Source organism: Erythranthe guttata, chromosome 12 (assembly GCF_056151865.1).
Source record: "Erythranthe guttata isolate IM_541 chromosome 12, IM_541, whole genome shotgun sequence".
NCBI lineage: Eukaryota > Viridiplantae > Streptophyta > Magnoliopsida > Lamiales > Phrymaceae > Erythranthe > Erythranthe guttata.
Genome location: NC_142544.1, coordinates 4,993,202 through 5,012,665, shown reverse-complemented (window position 1 = coordinate 5,012,665; position 19,464 = coordinate 4,993,202). Strand labels below are relative to the sequence as shown.

Sequence of the window (19,464 nt, the reverse complement as noted above, 5' to 3'; positions counted from 1 at the left end):
GATTTTGAATTTTTTTTTGTCCGTCTTCTGAAATTTCAATTTTTTATTTCGATTTCAATTACGATGTGGTTTATTTTTATTTATTTTGCTGAACTGAAATTTATTAGTTAATTGTTTTACTTTTATCGACGTGAATGTTTTTATTTTTACAAAATTATGAAATTGTCAGAAAATTTCCGTTAAGTTTTGAAATTTTAAAACATATGTGATTTTCGATTTTTTTTTCACCGAAATTCCGTGGCCTTTTGGAATTGAAATGAACTTTTAGATTACAAAAGTTTTGGAATTGAAATTGGAATTGATTTTGTACTTTCGACCATTTCTGAAAATTGTTCAAAAAATTAATTTTGATCCGACCCATCCGACTTTCGCCCTTAAACTAGACATTAATACTGGGCAAACAGCACCGCGCATCGCGCGGTGCCCATATATATATATATATATATATATATATATATATATATATATATATATATATATATATATATATATATATATTTATATTTATTTATTTTAATGAGTCAATCAAATAAATGGACAGTGTCTTCTTCTGTCAATATTTCTTACTATTTCAAAATACTCTTTTGTCATCACTCTTTTTTTCAATCAAACTGAGAGGAACAAGGAAATTTTTTTTTTTTTTTTTTGTGACGAGTACGAAACTGCAGCCGCACTCGCAAAGCCCAGTAAGGAATATACCTCGCAGCCCGTTCTTGTCAAACAGAAACGAGTTTCGAAATGCGATGGATTTAAAAGAGTCTAGAGAGGATTTTAAAAGGGTCTAGAGAGGATTCCATGAATTATTTTTCACCTTTGAGTTTCGGCACGAGTAGTAGTATTGGTGGATTTTGTAAATTTCCTCGAAATTTGTTCGATGAATCCGAAAGTTCGTTCTCGTTTATGCTCTCTGGGTCGAGTGATTACCCTCCGAGGAATGGAAGATACAGTGCAGGGCCGGTTCTGGCTATAGGCTAGAGAGGCGGCGCCTCGGACCCTCGACTTTTAGAAAAAATTAGGGATCCCCAAATGATGTTTTGTAGTCTTTTTATATATATACTAGTCATAGTATTAAATATTATTTAAAATATATAAATAGTTCAACAATTTTGAATAATTATAACTATATTATGTTTCATAGTTTAAGTATTTGTTGGAATTTTTACATTTATTATTGCATTTGATGTGAATTAAATGTCTTAGATCAATTAAAACTAGTTGGACATTGAGTTATTATATCAATTTTTTATCTAATTCAAGATTTTAAACCTTTTTTCCCAACCATCTTTGCATTCTTTTAACCATCTTTACTATTCTAGGTTCATGTTTTATATTTTTATTCGCCAATAAACTCATCCCTTTAATATTTATTATAAATAAAGAAAGAAATAATATATATGACAAAATTACCCCCAACCCTTTACACTCAATTCTTAATTGTAACCCCAATTTAATTAATTTTGACCATAAAAATTCAATTTTGATTTTTTGTTTTTTTAACTTTTTTTTTCCGAAATTATTTTTTTTGCCGTCGGTTTGCGGCGTTGACTTTTTTGATTTTTTTTTATTTTCATTTTTTTATCTCCGCCGCTAAACGTTAACCGTAATTGTACTATCAATAACAATAATTATACTGTCACTGACAGTACATTAACGTAATTATACTGTCGTTGACAATACATTTACGTAATTGTACTGTCGTTGCCAATATAATTACAATCATCGACAATATTATTATTTTTCGGCTTTTTTTTTTGTTTGATTTGTTGACAAGTGAACGCAATTATAATATTGTCCTTGTCGGTAAAATAACTGTAAACACAATAATATTTACAATAATATTACTATCAACCGCATCAATATTTGTTTTTTGGGATTTTGTTTTGTTTGAGTTGTTGACGAATTAACGTAATAATATTACTGTCTACTATTGTAATATTACTATAAACACATAATATTACTGTGGTTGTCGGTAATATTATTGTTGTTACAGTAATATTACTGTGGATGACAGTAATATTACTGTAAACAACATCAATATTAATTCTTTTGACTTTTTATTATGTTTACCTTTGTTGAACGGTCAACATATGAATATTACTCTAGTACACAATAACAATGACTTTTGTTGTGTTACTATTATTGTGCTAGAAATTAATATAGCAATATTATTGTGTTAAACTGTAGTTTAGTTAATATTACTGTGTTTAACAATAATATAGTTAATATTACTGCCAACCACAACAATATTGTTGTTTAAACGGGGCAAAAAGATGTTAAATAAAAAATATTCAAAAAAAAAAGGTCAACGCCGTCGGAGACCGGCGTTGACTGGCGATCAGCGGCGACAGAAGCAAAAAAAAAGGGAAAAAAAGTCAAGGGCGACGACGGACGAAATTGTACTCAAAATTGCATTATGGGTCAAAATTGAATAATTTGTGAAATTTGGGGTCAAACGAAGATTTAGTTAAAGGATGAAATTGGAGCATATTAAAATGTGAGGGGCTATTTTAGTCTTTTAAAAACCTCTGGACGATGTGTGGACTTTTTTCGTAAGAGAGTCTTTTGCCTGTACCCCTTGATGGGCTTATTTGTAATGTGCACATTGATGAGTTTTGGTTTTGTTTGACTTAATATATACTATATTTTATTTAAATATATTTAAGCAAAGAATACATATATTTACTTGTTCAATAAAATTTATATGACTATTTTCAAACAAACTTTGGGGCTTTGCCCCGAACCCCATAAACTTTTGATTTTGCCTTAACTTCGTCGATATGTTAGTTGTATTTCTCAAAAAATGTTAAGTGCTAATTAAATTTTTTTTGTCCAGTTCTGCTCGTTATAATGAATTAATGTACATGCATTATACAATACAAATTCATGACAGTTTTTACAAATTCTTAAAACTCGCCTAGTGCCTCCAATTTCTCAGGAACGACCCTAATACAATGGCACTTATAGTATGGAGTAGAGGCAATCCAATACTTGTAGAATCATCATTGTTTTTCAATGCACTATAGTTGGTTGGTAGCTTTATGTATGTCGTCGTTTCTTTCACTATTTAACCGATGTGGGACTCAAGAAAATGGCAAGTTGGGCCTGAACCACCTTTCGGTCTTCAATTTATTTGTTGATCCAGATAAACCTATATAATATCATAAGGAAATCTCTCTCTGATGCTCTGGGAACTAAACTTGGGGTCATTAGCAATAAGGCCCTCCTATAGATAAGAAATGGTGATATGTCCATCTCTTATATCTTTCTTTATGATAACCTCCTAGCACTATTTATTCCAATAATATCCTTCAACCAAATTAGGACGACATTACTCCACATTTCTCATTTCCTGCTATTCTTGAAAATTCGCCACAAAATTGCGCTAGGTTTGTAGAGAATATCTTTTTGCCTGAAGCAAACCAAATTCACTCCATACTCTCATCATTGTCTTCGTTGTACAACCGTTCAAGAATCAATAGTGAAGAATTGCGACCACAATTTGATTTATTCAATGAGTACATACGCAGGCCCGAAGTCACGTTCATTTCAACCACATTGCGTGTGGAATGCAGTAAAACATATTTTACATCTCTTACGGCATCGGCAAGTGATTTTATTTTCTTGAGTTATTCAATATTGTTTATTCAAAAAAGTATATTTTATGATTGTATAAAATATGTGTTGTTAATGTGTGCATGAGTCATTGGAAGAAAGATACTTTAGGAGGGAAGGATATCCGTACTTCGACATATGCGTGAGGGGTTTCAAGAAAAAAATGCAGCTCCGATTGTGTTTGGGGAACTATGTTTTACTAATTATCAACTCAAATTACTTGTGGGGATGCAGTATGTATTTTGCAGCTAAACATGTACATTGGCCAGCTTGCATTTCTAGCTATAAATAATAATTCATGCTTGATATATGTACATGGTTTCGCAGGCTTACATGCCCGTCAATAAACGATCCACGCTTGATTTATATAAATCCCCCGATTCATGAAAGAACAACTAAATTCGGGAAGCCTCAAAAAGATTTTACAACACGTTCGAAGTAGCATACACAATATACAACTTGAAGGGAGATATCACAACAACAGATAAATAAAAATTAAACTACAGGCCAAACGAATTACAAAACATATTTCAACACACCCAATGCAATAACTGTTGAAATACATATTACAATGTGTTTTCATTTTTTCAAACGTTTCTTTTTCAGTAGCCAATGATGATTGTAATGTGTTGATTTTGTCCAATAATCCAGGAATGATTGCTTTAGCTCTATCACAAACCTCAGAATCACACCAGTAGAAGAATTTGCATTTATTAGCCTGCAAGAGAAAAAAAAACGGGAAACAACAGCTTTTAATGATGTTTCCAAATGGAGGAGGATGTATTCGATACAAAATCTAGTACTGACACCTCTGGTTGGACAGGTAACAAATCGCCGCCCTGGATTCGCCGTGGTCCATGAAGTTTGGAATACGATATTAAAACTGCGAAGACAGACGAAAGGATGATTATGACCACCTCCAACACCGCAGTGCGCTACGTTTGGACCACCACGAAATCCACTTGTACTGCTGCTACTTATATTTTTAAATGGATTAAAAGTAATTTATTCGTAATTATTAAAAGACAAATAAACTTAATCGTATTTACTGAAAGCTATGTGAAGAACAGGAAAATAAATAGGAAAAAAGTTAGACAGAAAGTACAAACACAAAATCTCAAATAAATAGAGGCGAAAAAATTCCCCTTTTATAAACCCCAAAGCAGGGGCAAAATAGGGATTTTCTATGCTCATCCCACTCAATCTTTCGAATCAAATGTCAGAATGATACAGTCCGTAAATCAATCTTCTGGGTCAAACATCCACACCAACATGAGGTTGGGTTTGTAATTATCGATGAATAAATCGAGTAATATCGATAAAATTGAAGATGAAACTCAAGAAAAACATATTTTGTTTCATACTCAACCAATCAATCATTATTTTATCAAAATAAAATAATATCGTTGACAAAAAAATTATATTTAAATATTTATTTCAATATTAAGATATTTGAAATTTTGAATATATTTATTCATAATATATAGTAATTTAATAGGAAATTAACCTTAAAATTACAATAGTTAAAAAGATTTGCCATATATGACAATAAGTAGGGATAATAATATCATTGAATACTAGTTATTAAAATTAAAATTATTTTTTAATTATGAAAGATGAAACTAGAATCAATCAAGAAATTATTATTTCATTATTTGTATGTACCAAACATGGATATGACAACATCCCTAGCATTTCATTCCTACGATTCTCCACTCAGCCTACGACTACATCTGCGGGGCCATAGCGGCCGCGCAGAGCATCTGCATGGTGGGTACCACCGGAGCGGTGTAGAATCTTCCGGATGGAAAGTGCGCACAATAAAACATATCCGAGAGTTGTTATCTATTGTTTTTCCTATTGAAAAGTTCCATTGAAGTATACCATAGACAATTTATCACATTTTTCGAAATGTAAGGTATCGAAAAATTATTAGGGTCCATTTGGATTGAGGGATTTGAGAATGAATTTTAAATTCACACTCCTTATTTTTAGTTGTTTTTTGAGCAATTGTGGTGAATTTCAAATGATTCTAAATTGGTGTCATTTCAAATTTCTTCCCTAAAACCAAACCCCCCTTCAAATCCCTCCATCCAAACGGACCCTTAAGTTCCATAGCCTAGTAGAGTTGGCCCGCAATTAAATATATCTTCGACGGTTAGTTTATGCTACGTACGACAAATTTTATAGGAGCAGAGCTCATATCGTATACGTGTATAGATCAATTTTATATATTATATATCCCCTTCTTGTTTGGGTAATTACAAAAAAAAAACCTCAACTATAAATCTTCTTACACGTCCACCCTTACAGTTTCAAATTTAGTGGAATCTTCGAGATTATATGGAATATTATCACTTTTGTACCTGTTTTATCCCATTCAAACTCCACATTTTGAAGCAAGATAATAGTAATATGTGTTTTTTGGCTTGTATTTATCAGAAACTGTATTTTTACACAAAACGAGTACAAACTAGAGCACATTCCACGAAATATAGATGATTATGTTGAATATAACACCATAAGGGTGGCGATGTAAGAAAAAAATTATAGTTGAGGGGTAGATGTAATTATCTAAACAAGGGGGGTTTTTTCGTAAATTAGCCATACCTCAGGGGTGGTTGTAATTTACCCTATATATTAAGACCCAACTTTGACAAGTTTTTTTTTTTCTGGTTTTGTTTTTTGACTTTTGAGTAGAGTTGAATCAAAGAACAAAAAGTGAGAAGGAAAATATAGAAAAATCAAAATAAAGAGTCTAGGAAATGAAAGCAAATCTTGAACCAACAATTTAAATCCCCAATAATACAAGAAATGCCGAAACACGAAGAAAGGTATAATAATAATGTAAATCAATTACTTAAAGCAAAAACAGAAACACTCTTTACTAAAATCTTTCTTCTCAATTCAAGCATCCCAATATATAATATACAGGTTTACAATCAACCCCCAATCTGCAATCCAAAGATAACCTAAATCAATCAATCACTGCCCAATTCCCTAATTGAAATTTCTATTCTAATTGAAAATTAGTTTTCGAAAGATGGTCCCGCGCTTTTCTTCGGCTTCACTTGTAAAACTCCCCCAAAAGAGAGGCGGCAATATATAACATAAATATATATAATGCGGCGTTTCTTGAATTTATGCTTCAAAAATAGAGTCTTTAACAAAACCCCACCACATCTAGAGGTGCGTGCGAGTTTCGAGCTCCTTTTAATTTCTTGATGTTTATTTCAAGTGGGCAAATTTTGATTTTCCCGATAATTAGAATTATCGAAACCCCCCATTTGGTGTTTCATTTGATGTGATTAAATTTGAGCTTTTTTTTTGTTGTCGGTTTTCAGACATCGTCGATAGCTATAATGGAGAAGCCACCCAGGAGCAATGCCCATGAAGAAGATACCCTTCATTCTCAGGTGAAATACTTTGTATTTTTTATTTATATTTATATTTATTTTATTTTATTATTATTTGTTTTTTTTTTTCAAAGTTTTTTTTTAAAGTAATAATAATGATGTTTTTGTTGATTTTTTCACCACTTCACTTCCGCCCCTTCATCTTCTTCTCATTCAATATTTTTGTCTCGTTCAGAGTGAAAGTAATTTTCTTTCTACTGTGTATATATGTATGTACCCTGTAAAATGTGAACACAATGAAATATTGTAATTTGGCCTATGTTCAGGGGTTTTTTTGTAATTTATCCTAAATTCATTACCCTCCTGCATAATACATTCTTGCTTTGAAGTTCTTAGTAGAGATTTTGTTGTTGTTATTGTTTTAGGGATTAGGAGCTAATATGGAAGCTCAGCCATCCACAAGCAATGCTGATATAACAAGTCTTCCGTCTGAGGTAATCAAAAAGTTTTCGATTTTCTACCGTTTATTGTTATTAGTCGTATATTTACTCAACACGTTTGTAAGTTTTATATTCCGCTGATGCGTGCCTCTTGTAATAGAGCAAATGCGACTCCTTCGTCTTTTGTTTCGTATACTCTTTTGCCAATTTTGTGGTTTAATGTTTATCCCTTTCTTCGGCTGCACCGTGTGATGTTTTAAGGCTGACATATATTTTCCGAAACGATAAAACTTACCTCATTCGTATTTTTGCAATTTTGAGAACGAGGCCCGTATTTCCCTAACGAAGATTCTAGTTTTGGAACGAGGCCCGTATTTCATCTTCAAATACGTTGATTTTTCGTTTAAAATGATTGAACTTTCCGGGCTTTTAAACGGTACTAATTCATGGATTTTGTAAGTTAAGCCTTCGAACTACATCTTCTATTGTAAAGTTTTTTTCCGAGACATTACCAAATCGTTTCAACATGTTATTTTTTGAAAAACAATTAATCTTAATATATCCTCGCTAAGTACTGTAATTCTTGCTTTTAACTTTTCAAACATTTTTATCAGAGCCCAAATCACGAACCAATGGATTCTCACTACCCACCTGCTTCAAATAATATAATACTCAACCATGATTTTTCGGGAGGACTTCATTTATGGCACCCCAATTCCTGCGAAGCGTTTCTTGTCTCCGAAGAAACTACTCGCCCGAAAGGACTATCCGATAAATTAAGCGTCCCTTTCGCCGTTATTACAAAACGTAAACAACAATGGCAAGGCCTCGAGCAAGACATCACTGACAGAGTTTCCCCGTTTTCCGTTTACAACGTTTGTGCTTTGGTCGGAATATCGAGCAGCGCGTCCGAGAATCAAGAACATGTCCTGGCCACTTTGAAACTTGAATTCGAAGACAATTCAGTTAGATATCTATTCATCGGAAGGTAATTAATTAAATTTTCTCCATTCTTGATTATTTTATTCCGTAAAAAAAAAAAAAATTGTTCAGAACTTGTGCTTCGACGGAGCGTTGGGAGAAGGTCGAAGGTACATTTTCGTTGTCTGCTATGCCGAGACGAGTTGTGTTTTATGTGGAAGGGCCTTCGCCCGGCGTTGATCTTCTCGTAAAATCTGTAGTGATTTCCTGCATTAGTTTCAGCCAGTATGAGGTAATTTTTTTTTTTGTGGCATTTCTGTAATTTTTGAAAAATTTAAACACACGTTTTAGTGGCGAATCCCGAAATGTCTTTGTCCGCTTCCTTAATTCTTTTACATCAATCGATGATTGATTGTAAAATGATGGTTTTTAGTAGTAATTAATTAATTGAATCAATTTTTTTACAGAAGTATATTAAAAATTATAATTTATTAATATATGTTTCCCACGCTCCCATGTCCGATATTTTGTGAATTTATTTTGACAGAGTGATAAACAAACATGTGCTTTATCCGATGGCGGCGATGAAAACATAATACAAAATCCAAGATTTGACGACGGTCTTAATAACTGGTCAGGAAGAGGTTGCAAGATTGCATTGCATGATTCCATGTCAGACGGGAATATTCTTCCTGTGTCTGGAAAGTTCTTTGGATCAACGGAAAATCGTACAGATTACTGGAACGGCATTCAGCAGGATATAACGGGAAGAGTGAAACGAAAGCTTGCCTACGATTTTATTGCCACCGTTCGAATATTTGGTAATAACATCAGTACTGCTAATGTTAAGGCTACCCTTTACATTCAGACAGCAGATCTTCGAGAACAGTACATAGGGGTTGCTAGGTAAATTCCATTCTTGGTGAAAATGTTTATCGTAATCTTGATTTGCGTGATAAAACATTTTTTTTATATAGTTATGGATCAATTCTTTGAAGAACCCGATTTTTTTTTTAATCGTAATTTTTCTTTGGTGATTCAGTGTGCAGGCGACTGACAAAGATTGGGTGCAGTTGAAAGGCAAATTTCTCGTAAATGGTTCTCCTTCGAGGGCTGTTATTTTTCTGGAGGGCCCACCACCAGGCACTGATATTCTCCTCGATAATCTAGTTGTAAAACGTGCCGCCAAAGCCCCGCCATCATCTCCCCCAGTCATCGAGGTAGTTTAAATAAGCGATTAACTTTTCGAATTGCACGAGATATATTTCTAGATATACGGCTCGTCTGGTTCGTAAGCTAAGATTAGCAAAGATAAAGATTAAATACTCTAAACATAAAATAATATTTCCGGGTCGACCCGGAAAAATTATTGGGTTTACCGATATCAATCAAAGTCCAATTATTTAGTTAATCATGTCTTATCTTTGAAAAATCCTATCTTGGCGACCAAACAAGGCCTTAAATGAATTCCGATATTTCCATTTTTTTTTCATCGTTTTCTTTTAATTTTTTAAAATAAATTATTTTTAAATACAGAATGCTGCTTTCGGGGTCAACGTTATTGCTAACAGCAACCTTAACGATGGTACGAACGGTTGGTTCCCCTTAGGAAACTGCAATCTGAGTGTCGGAAACGGATCTCCGCATATTCTTCCTCCAATGGCTAAAGATTCCCTCGGGGCCCACGAGCCCTTAAGCGGTTGCTACATTCTTGTGACGAATCGGACCCAAACGTGGATGGGCCCCGCTCAGATGATAACCGAGAAACTGAAGCTCTATTTGACGTATCAAGTTTCTGCATGGATTCGAGTAGCCAATCACGCAAGCAAACCTCAGAATATTAATATTGCTCTAGGCGTGGACGGTCAATGGGTCAACGGTGGCCAGATCGAATCGAGCGATGACAAGTGGCACGAAGTCGGTGGATCTTTCAGAATCGAGAAGCAGCCTACCAAGGTGATGGTTTATGTGCAGGGTCCGGAGGCTGGTGTTGATTTGATGGTCGCGGGTCTTCAAATCTTTCCTGTTGACCGACATGCTCGATTTCGACAGTTGAAAAAGGAAACCGATTTGGTTAGTTTTGCTGATTTTAGTAATTACTCCCTCCGTTTGAAAATAACTGTCGAAATTCATTAAATTATTATGTGTACATGCTCGAGAATGCAGATACGCAAGCGCGATGTTATCTTGAAATTCTCCTCGTCCGATTCCGCCACACTCGTCGGCACCTCCATCAAAATCCGACAAACACAAAACACCTTCCCATTCGGAACATGCATTAACCGCTCGAACATAGACAACGAAGACATTGTCGATTTCTTCACGAAGAATTTCAATTGGTCCGTCTTTGAAAACGAGCTCAAATGGTACTGGACCGAACCCCAAAAGGGTAACCTCAACTACAAAGATGCGGACGATTTATTAAACCTCTGCGCGAACCACAACATTCAACTCCGCGGCCACTGCATCTTCTGGGAGGCGGAATCCTCCGTCCAATCATGGATACGCAATCTAAACAAAGACGATTTAACCTCGGCCGTTGAAAATCGTCTGGCGGGCCTTCTCGCTCGCTACAACGGAAAATTCAAGCACTACGACGTCAACAACGAAATGCTCCACGGGTCGTTCTATCAAGACCGCCTCGGAAAGGACATCCGGGCCCACATGTTCAAAACCGCAAGTCAACTGGACCCCACCGCCACTCTCTTCGTGAACGATTATAATATCGAGGACGGGTGCGATGCCAGGTCATCGCCGGAGAAGTACATCGAGCACATTCTCGATCTCCGGGCACAGGGTGGTCCGGTTGGTGGAATAGGTGTACAAGGGCATATAAATAGCCCCGTGGGGCCCGTTGTTCGGTCGGCGCTCGACAAGTTGGGGGTGCTCGGACTTCCGATATGGTTCACGGAACTCGACGTCGCGTCGGATAACGAGTTTGTTAGGGCGGACGATTTGGAGGTTATGTTGAGGGAGAGTTTCGCTCATCCCGCGGTCGAAGGGATGGTGTTGTGGGGGTTTTGGGAGTTGTTTATGAGTAGAGATAACGCGTATTTGGTGAATGCGGAGGGGGATTTGAACGAGGCGGGAAAACGATACGTTGCTCTTAAGCAGGAGTGGTTGAGCCGCGCGCGTGGGCGAATAGACGAGCAAGGGAAGTTCGAGTTTAGAGGATTTTATGGAGTGTATGAAGTTGAAGTTGAAGTTGCTAATGATGTTTCTAAAGAGAGAATGGTTAAGGCTTCCTTTGTGGTTGATAAAGGAGAGGGACCAATTGTGATATTTATAAATTTATAGGGGTTTAAAAAGTATTTAAAAAAAGATTGGTGATGATTTGGCAAAATGTAATATTTAATCAAAGTTATTATGTTTAATTGTTGTATTATGTGTGATGTGTGGTGTGTAAGTGTTGGCAATTTGTACTTAGCTTGCAATTATTATTTTATATATATTGTTATATATATATACTCGTGTTGTTACAATGTTGCAGTTGTAATTTAATGGGTAAAAGTTTGTGAAAATTGTACCAAGTGCCAAACACTTTTATTCCAATTTGTGATTCAATCCCCAATTGAATTTTAGACCCCTGTACTCCGATATTTTTTCCAAAATAAAAAAGTTAAAGGATTAAAGAGTTAAATTTTTGATTCACATATATTACGAAATACATATTAATAAATTAAAATCAAATTGCAAATAGGAATCATGTATTTATTTCAATTCCAATACAGAGACCATAAAAAATAAAAATTGCGAATAAAAAATTTCGGAATTCGTAATGAAAATTATTGTTCCAAAATAAAAAAATTTGAATAAAAATCGGAGAAGCTAGGAATTTTTTTTCTCCAATTTTTACCCTAAACACTAATGACATATATCATTGTGCTTCTCTACGAGTTATCTTACTACATGTAGTCCTCTAAGAAGTTCTTTGCATGAGAAATTACGATAAACTTGATGATATGAATTAAGATAAATAATATGAAAAACATTTCATTAGTATATCAAATTACTACAAAATCTATCAATATTAGAAAATTTACGAGCGCACCATTTTATTTTATTTTAATTTTACTTATAACTATGATTCTCAGAATCAGACTGAATCGGCCGGTCCAACTGGTTTAACTGCGGCACAACACTTTAAATGGTATTTTTCAACGCCAAAACTTGTACTCAACCTTTACTAAATGCTTCAAGATTCAAACATGGCAGATAATTGTTCAGCCTGAAAACAAGTGTCACTTTTTTCATCTCTTATCAACCTACTTAAATTGTCCCTCTCCTTAAGCTCTAATTCCTCAGTTATCATTTCAAGATTTCCACATGTCATGTTTTTCACTGCTGCCACATACTTGTTCGCAACAATGTCGCATGTTTTCACTGAGTTGTTGATTGAAATAGAATCTGAAGCGGTTAAATTTTTCAATTAATCCGAACAAGAAATCAGCTTATCGTGACCGGTTTGGATATGGTAACAAGAATATTGGGTCAGAAGGTGATTTTGGCTTGGTGGAATATCTTCTCTTATGCACCAAAGGCCCTCAATTTCTCTTACACAACATTCCTACAATCATTAATAATATGTATTTCAACACATGAATATAATTCTATAAGAAATCATCTAAAAACGAAAATTCGAACCGTAAAGATTCTTCAATCTTGCAATGATGGTGGCATTTGTCATTTCTTGTTGGGGTAAATTCGAAAAAATTAACAGCTTCATATTCTATTTCAGGCAATTACTCAATGAGAATACTTGATACTGCTGTGAACAAAGGAGAATTAAATAAGAAAACAATGTCATTAGTAAATTAAATAAAAACATATGGAGTGAGGTGGATGGATAAAATTAAGAAATTTAATGAGATTATGTAATATATAGAGAAAATAATATTTTAAAAGTATTAAAATTAATAAATATGCATATAAAAAAGTAAAAAGAAAATGAAAAACAGGAAATTACAAAGTTATCCTTAAATAATAATTTAATTTTGTTAAATTATTATTTAAAGTTATCCTTAAAGGAAACATTCTTAGCAACACTCTGTTTTAGTGGGGGTGCTAAAACAGGAAATTACAAAGTTATCCTTAAATAATAATTTAATTTTGTTAATAAAAGGACAATTTACATATAATAAAATAATTTAACAAATTTAATACAACATGTAATCTAAAGAAGTAAATATATTATTAACTAACTAATTAATTAACCAGTAGAAAATTAATCCAATCTGATCTCATCCAATACAATTAAGGAAACAAGGCCTAACTTAAATAGACAATTTGTGTGTATATATATATATATATATATATATATATATATATATATATATATATATATATAACTCGCAAATTAACTACGAAAAAACACATATATTATTTAATTGCATGTATTTAACCATAATTTAGTGTAATGTAGATGGTATTTTACGAACAATAACTAATTTATTAAGCAAAAAATCAACTATTTGAATTGATTAATATGACAAGTTAGTATGACTAGTTTGATATTATAAAATTTTGGATAAAAGAATTTCACTTGGAATGTTTTGGATATAAATTAGTTTAATTAGGGTGTTTCGTATTTTTCCCTGCACTTGAATTTACTTAGAATTATTTCTTGAACTTTAGAAACAAGATTTTTTCCACTAGGGCTGAAAAAAACTAAAACAACTTATATATTTTAGGGTAAATTACTGCCACCCCTAAATTATGGTCAAATTACGAAAGCCCGCTCTTGTTTGGGTAATTACAGCCACCCCTCAACTATGTATTATCTCGAAAAAACCCTCTTCAGATGTAAAATTATGGATGTTAAATCGGTAAAATTCGAAACCGAACTTAATACACGATTCGGTTCGGTACATAACCTAATTACATAGATTTTATGTATACATATTTAAAAGGAAGGGGGTGGCTGCAATTACCCAAACAAGTGGAGTTTTTTCGTAATATGACCATACCTCAGGGGGTTGGCCGTAATTTGCCCTATATTTTAACACCGCCGGGGGCTATAATAATTTATGTATAGTACAAGTTTCGTAATCCTACCATAATTGAATATCCTAAATTCCTAATCCTACTAGATTTTGTCTCAAGACTCAATCTCTATATATATATACAAAGCATCCTTTTATTTTTCAATTCATAGCAGCGTTGATAATTAAAATCTTGCAATACCAACTAGATCTCTTGTTCTTTCTTCTCCTTGTTCACCGATATGGATTGCGAAAAGATATTTTCGTGTAAACTAAACTCTTACGAATTCCGAACCGGGACGAAACCCGACGATGATATGATCACCTTTACCTTTAATTTAATCACATCCACTATATTGCCCGATTCGAGATCCGTTACACTTTACATCGTCCATGTGGACCGAGAGAAAATCTTCCGCTTCGAAGAAACACGGAATTCCATGGAAGAAAAACTCTGGGATCTTCTAGTGGATTCTGGTACTCGTAGAGAGCTGGTGGAGTACGCGTGGAGGGAAGCGGTAAAAGCTCTCCACGCCGCTGATGAAATAAACAAAGACAAAGCTATGAAGATCGACTTTTATTTATCGTTAGAACATCGACCGCGGGATATTTTTAATGAATCTAGTCCTTGTTTGGCGGACGATTCATCGGTTGAGGAATTGAAGACGGTGGCGGGGGAATATTCCGGTGACTGGAGTTTGAAGACGAGGTTGCCGCATTGGAATATGAGTTGCCCGAGATGCTTTGGAGATTGGCGATTGTGAAGATGCGGCGTTAATCATGTCGTACGTGCTCGATCGAAGTAGAGGTTATATAGATCATTACATCGATTTCGAAAGCTCGTTATTTATCAATTTGCATACCTATATTTTTCTAACTAGATGCTTTTTTTTCACAGTTTTTAAACTTATATATATATATATATATATATATATATATATATATATATATATTGATTTCACCATAAAGAATATGCTACAGTGGTGGACTTTGCAACGTCTTTATTCTGTTTCTGCATCTTTATAATTTAAATTTGGATGATTTATTTTTTCACAATTTTTAAACTTTTGTGTATATATTGAATTCACCATAAAGAATATGCTACAGCGATAATATTTTTGGGGAGTTTGCAACGTCTTTATTTATATGTTTATAATTTAAAGAGCTGTGTTAGAATTATAAATTATAATTAACAACATTAAAATTAATTTTGGCATAATAGAGAAATTTAAGATTATTACAGATAGAAAGGTACTTGTTTGCGTAAGTTCTTTATTTGAGACGAACCTCAAAATTGAAAAACACAAAATTTGTATTTTTTATGTCGGTTTTTCAGCGCAACTTGAAATCAGTGCAATTAGAGTTCGGACGATAGAACTAAGATAATATAGAATTATTGGGATTGTAATGACTATGAGATAACAATAGTTACACGAAGGAGCGGCGATAGGGGAAATCGGACACGAGGAAACATACAAAAAAAAATGGGAGAAACATGTAAATATTAGAAGTATATAGATATGTTTATAAATGTGCAGTATAAATATATAAATTTTTTTATTTATATATAATTTTTTTTCTACATATTTTCAACAAACATATTAAAAATAAATTTTTTACTATAATATGTCAATGTATAATTGAACAATAAACCATGTAAATAATTATGGATACATCAAAAATATTTATAAAATTGCTATCAAACATGTTTTTATATCTTTTTGAAAATGGCAAAATGATCCATAAGGTATTCGACAGTAGTCTTCAACTTTCCGACACGAAACGTGGCCGACAGAAACGTTAAGAAGTTGAAATTTCTGTGATAAATAGGTTACAACTAATTAGTATCGAGTTGGAATTGGATACTCATTTATCACAAAAAACTAAATTTGAATTTTAAAACAATCCCGCAAGGGATGACCTAACAGTTGGAACAAGTGAGTCTGTGTCAATTGACCCAAGTTTGAATTCCTTTGCCAACGATCACTAGATGGAACATGTCACACATGATTAGCCTAGTGTAACTTTACCTAGTGTACCTCACTTTGTTTGACCCAGTGCACCTGACTTTGTTTGAACGGTTGACCATAATCCTTTGTTCTTTTATAGAATTATGTTAGAGACCCCTCCATATGAAAATTATATATAATTAATCACCAAACTAATTAGAGTAAAAAGCAATTGTATATATATTTACCCCCTAAATTATGACCCGTTTTGCACTTTACCCCCCAAATAAATTTGTTTTGCACGTTTTTACCTAAACTTGATTTTTTGTTGCACGGTGCCCTAAAATTGCAATTGACCGGAATTTTACACCACATGCCATTCACGTGAGTTTGGCAGGGTTAAAAGTGTCTATTCCCTTACATTCATCAAACTAAATAAAAAAAAAAGAAAAAAAAAACAAATAATAATAATAATAATAATAATAATAATAATAATAATAATAATAATAATAATAATAAAAGAAAAGAAAAGAAGCAAAAATCTGCAACCCCGTCCTCCTTCTTCCTCGAGAAAAACCTGCAAACTTGAGAGAACCAAAATTGTCTATTATTGTCGCCGCCGTAGAAAACTTGCTCCTAGTAATTTTTCACTACCAACTCAAAGATGGAATCGATATAAATATATTTTATTTGAACTGAATTTGGGGATTTTTTGGAATGACAATTTGGGATTTCCTTTGACCATCAACACTGCTCCCGTCTCCGCCGGCAAACTCGACGTTGACGCCGATGCCCCTCCGCTGGCGGGGGCATCTACGCGTGCAACTTTATCCTCCACAAAAATTACTACCAATTGCCACAACAAATAAACCACCCCGAGAATTTGGGGAAAAGCAAGAAATTCTTTCACCGGAGAAATTATTCCCTGCCCTAAATCTCAACAAGGCAATTATTCTCCGCCTCAGCCAGGGCGACAACACCATCGCCGCCGTGCATTGAACATGTTTCAGAATTCCGGTCAAAATTGCCGGAAAATTTAATTCAGGGGAACTATGCAACGAATAGACGAGTTAAGGAAAAAACGTGCAATTTTTTTTTGTTTGGGAGGCAAAGTGCAAAACGGGTCATAGTTTAGGGGGTAAACTGCTTTTTACTCAACTAATTATATTCTTATGCATATATCCTCCATTTTGAAATTAATTTGACATACTCGCCTCGCCCACCCTAAAGTACCTAAAATGTCCTTTTAAAAATCAGTTTTAAACCCTAGTCACTCACAGTCGTCTCTCTCTTCATCTCTCACCTCCCAGATTCAAATCTCGCTCCCATAGATCTCCAACCAGGGAAGTTGCTTCCCGGAGTCATAACTCTGCATCTGGTGATCGGAATTCGATGGTTGAACTACCGTTAGATTCCTCTTGTCAAGCTCTTTCTCTTGGTGGTAATTTCATTCAATTTGAAGCACTTGGTCTATTTCTGCAATCGTTTTACAGTCGGTGCGTATTTCGACAACGGTGGGTCTTGCCGGAGGTGTAATTTGTATTCTGGTAGTCGAAATTTGACGGGCTACCCACCGTTGGATTCCTCTCAACGAGATCGATATTTTGATGGCGATTTCGTTCATTTTTAATTGTCATATTTATTTCTATATATTTTTTCATTTGTGAGCGCGAAACCTGGGTTGGTTAACGACGGCTGGGTTTTGGTAGAGGCGCTTGGGTGAGGAATCATTGGCGGTTTGGTCTAAAATTCGTAACATTTCATAGCTATGCTCTCTCTCTCTCTCTCTCTCTCTCTCTCTCTCTCTCTCTCTCTCTCTCTCTCTCTCTCTCTCTCTCTCTCTCTCTCTCTCTCTCTCTAGTGTTTGTTGATTTTGAATGTTTTGATGTTTCTTCAATTTTTGTTGATTTGCACTAAAATAACTTTTTTGTTTTGTTTTGATTTTGCTATTGCAGCTTAATGGAAGCCATTGATCCTCGACTTAAAGGTGTCAAAAAAATTGGTTGAAGTTACATCTGCGTCAAGTTACAGTGTTCAACACATTGTATACATTACTGTACATTACTATACATTACTATACATTACTACTTACATATAGTAACATGTAGTTACATATGCATATATTTGTGTGTTTTCGATATGTATTTTATTGGTTTTGAGGTTATTTATAATATAGATATTGAAATTTGTAAATTTTTGTTGTTGGGGCTTATGAATCTCTTTTGTATAAGCCAATATTCGAGTATGTACATAATTGATCCACTAAAAATATGGGGCCAAAAAAAAGAACATAACAACAAATGACTATACTTTACTACAATTACATGTAGTTTCCAGTACAGCTTACTACAATAACTTATAGTTATATATGCATATATTTGTGTATTTTCGATTTTTATTTTAGTGATTCTGAGATAATTTATAATATAAATATTGAAATTTGTAAATTTTTGTTGTTCGTGTTTATGAATTTCTTTTGTATAAGCCAGTATTCACATGTATACATAATTGATCGACCAAAAATATGGGGTAAAAAAACATAACTACGAATGACTATAGTTTACTACAGTTACATGTAGTTATTTTTAGTACAGTAAATATATTGATTTTACAAAAATAAAAAAATAAAAAAAATAATAAAATAATAAAAAATTAAATAAAAATTAATTAAAAAGTTAATAAAAAAACATATAAATCAAACAAACAGATTTATTAAAAAAATAATAATAATAAATAAATCAGTGAAAAGGATAAATGCAGGACCAGAAATGTTGAATGCAGTTTGACCGAAAATTGCATATAAAGATAGTATAGTACTTTCTTCTCACCAAGACGTATGTCAAATACTCTTTTTTACTTGAATTTATTCCTAATTTATTTGATACCCAGGATTATAAAATAAGATTTTTTTTCTAAGTGTTGACCACCATATTCTGGAGTTGCAAGAAATCATCTCAAATTACCCTTTAAATTAATGAATTCGAACAACCAATAAATAATACTTAGTAAGTCCCAATAAAATATATTCCCAGTACGTTAATATGATACCCAATATGTAACCATAAAATAGTAACATAGTACATAATCTTAGAAAATTACAATAACATGCATCTCTATCCAAATTAATCTCATGTATAAAAACTACGTAAACAAAAAAGAAAAATGCAATATTAAATTAAATAATCTTTTTCTCATACATATGATC

General features: G+C 33.5%; 1 protein-coding gene across 1 annotated transcript; it reads left to right on the top strand.

Annotated features, from left to right (window-relative positions):
• Window positions 1-6,436: 6,436 nt before the first annotated feature.
• LOC105950097 (endo-1,4-beta-xylanase 1) lies at window positions 6,437-11,749 on the top strand. The gene is made up of 9 exons (XM_012973415.2): window positions 6,437-6,801; window positions 6,957-7,028; window positions 7,394-7,462; window positions 8,023-8,396; window positions 8,462-8,621; window positions 8,877-9,235; window positions 9,372-9,549; window positions 9,866-10,402; window positions 10,496-11,749. Exons 1-9 carry the CDS (start codon window positions 6,736-6,738, stop codon window positions 11,624-11,626), a joined length of 2,946 nt encoding a protein of 981 aa, XP_012828869.2. The 5' UTR covers window positions 6,437-6,735; the 3' UTR covers window positions 11,627-11,749.
• Window positions 11,750-19,464: the final 7,715 nt, after the last annotated feature.

Bases quoted from the DNA above. Each gene is read 5' to 3' on its own strand.
- LOC105950097 (XM_012973415.2), top strand. From the start codon at position 6,736: ATGCGGCGTTTCTTGAATTTATGCTTCAAAAATAGAGTCTTTAACAAA. The intron at 8,622-8,876 runs GTAATTTTTTTT...TTATTTTGACAG, and splicing joins TTAGTTTCAGCCAGTATGAG to AGTGATAAACAAACATGTGC. The intron at 10,403-10,495 runs GTTAGTTTTGCT...TCGAGAATGCAG, and splicing joins TGAAAAAGGAAACCGATTTG to ATACGCAAGCGCGATGTTAT.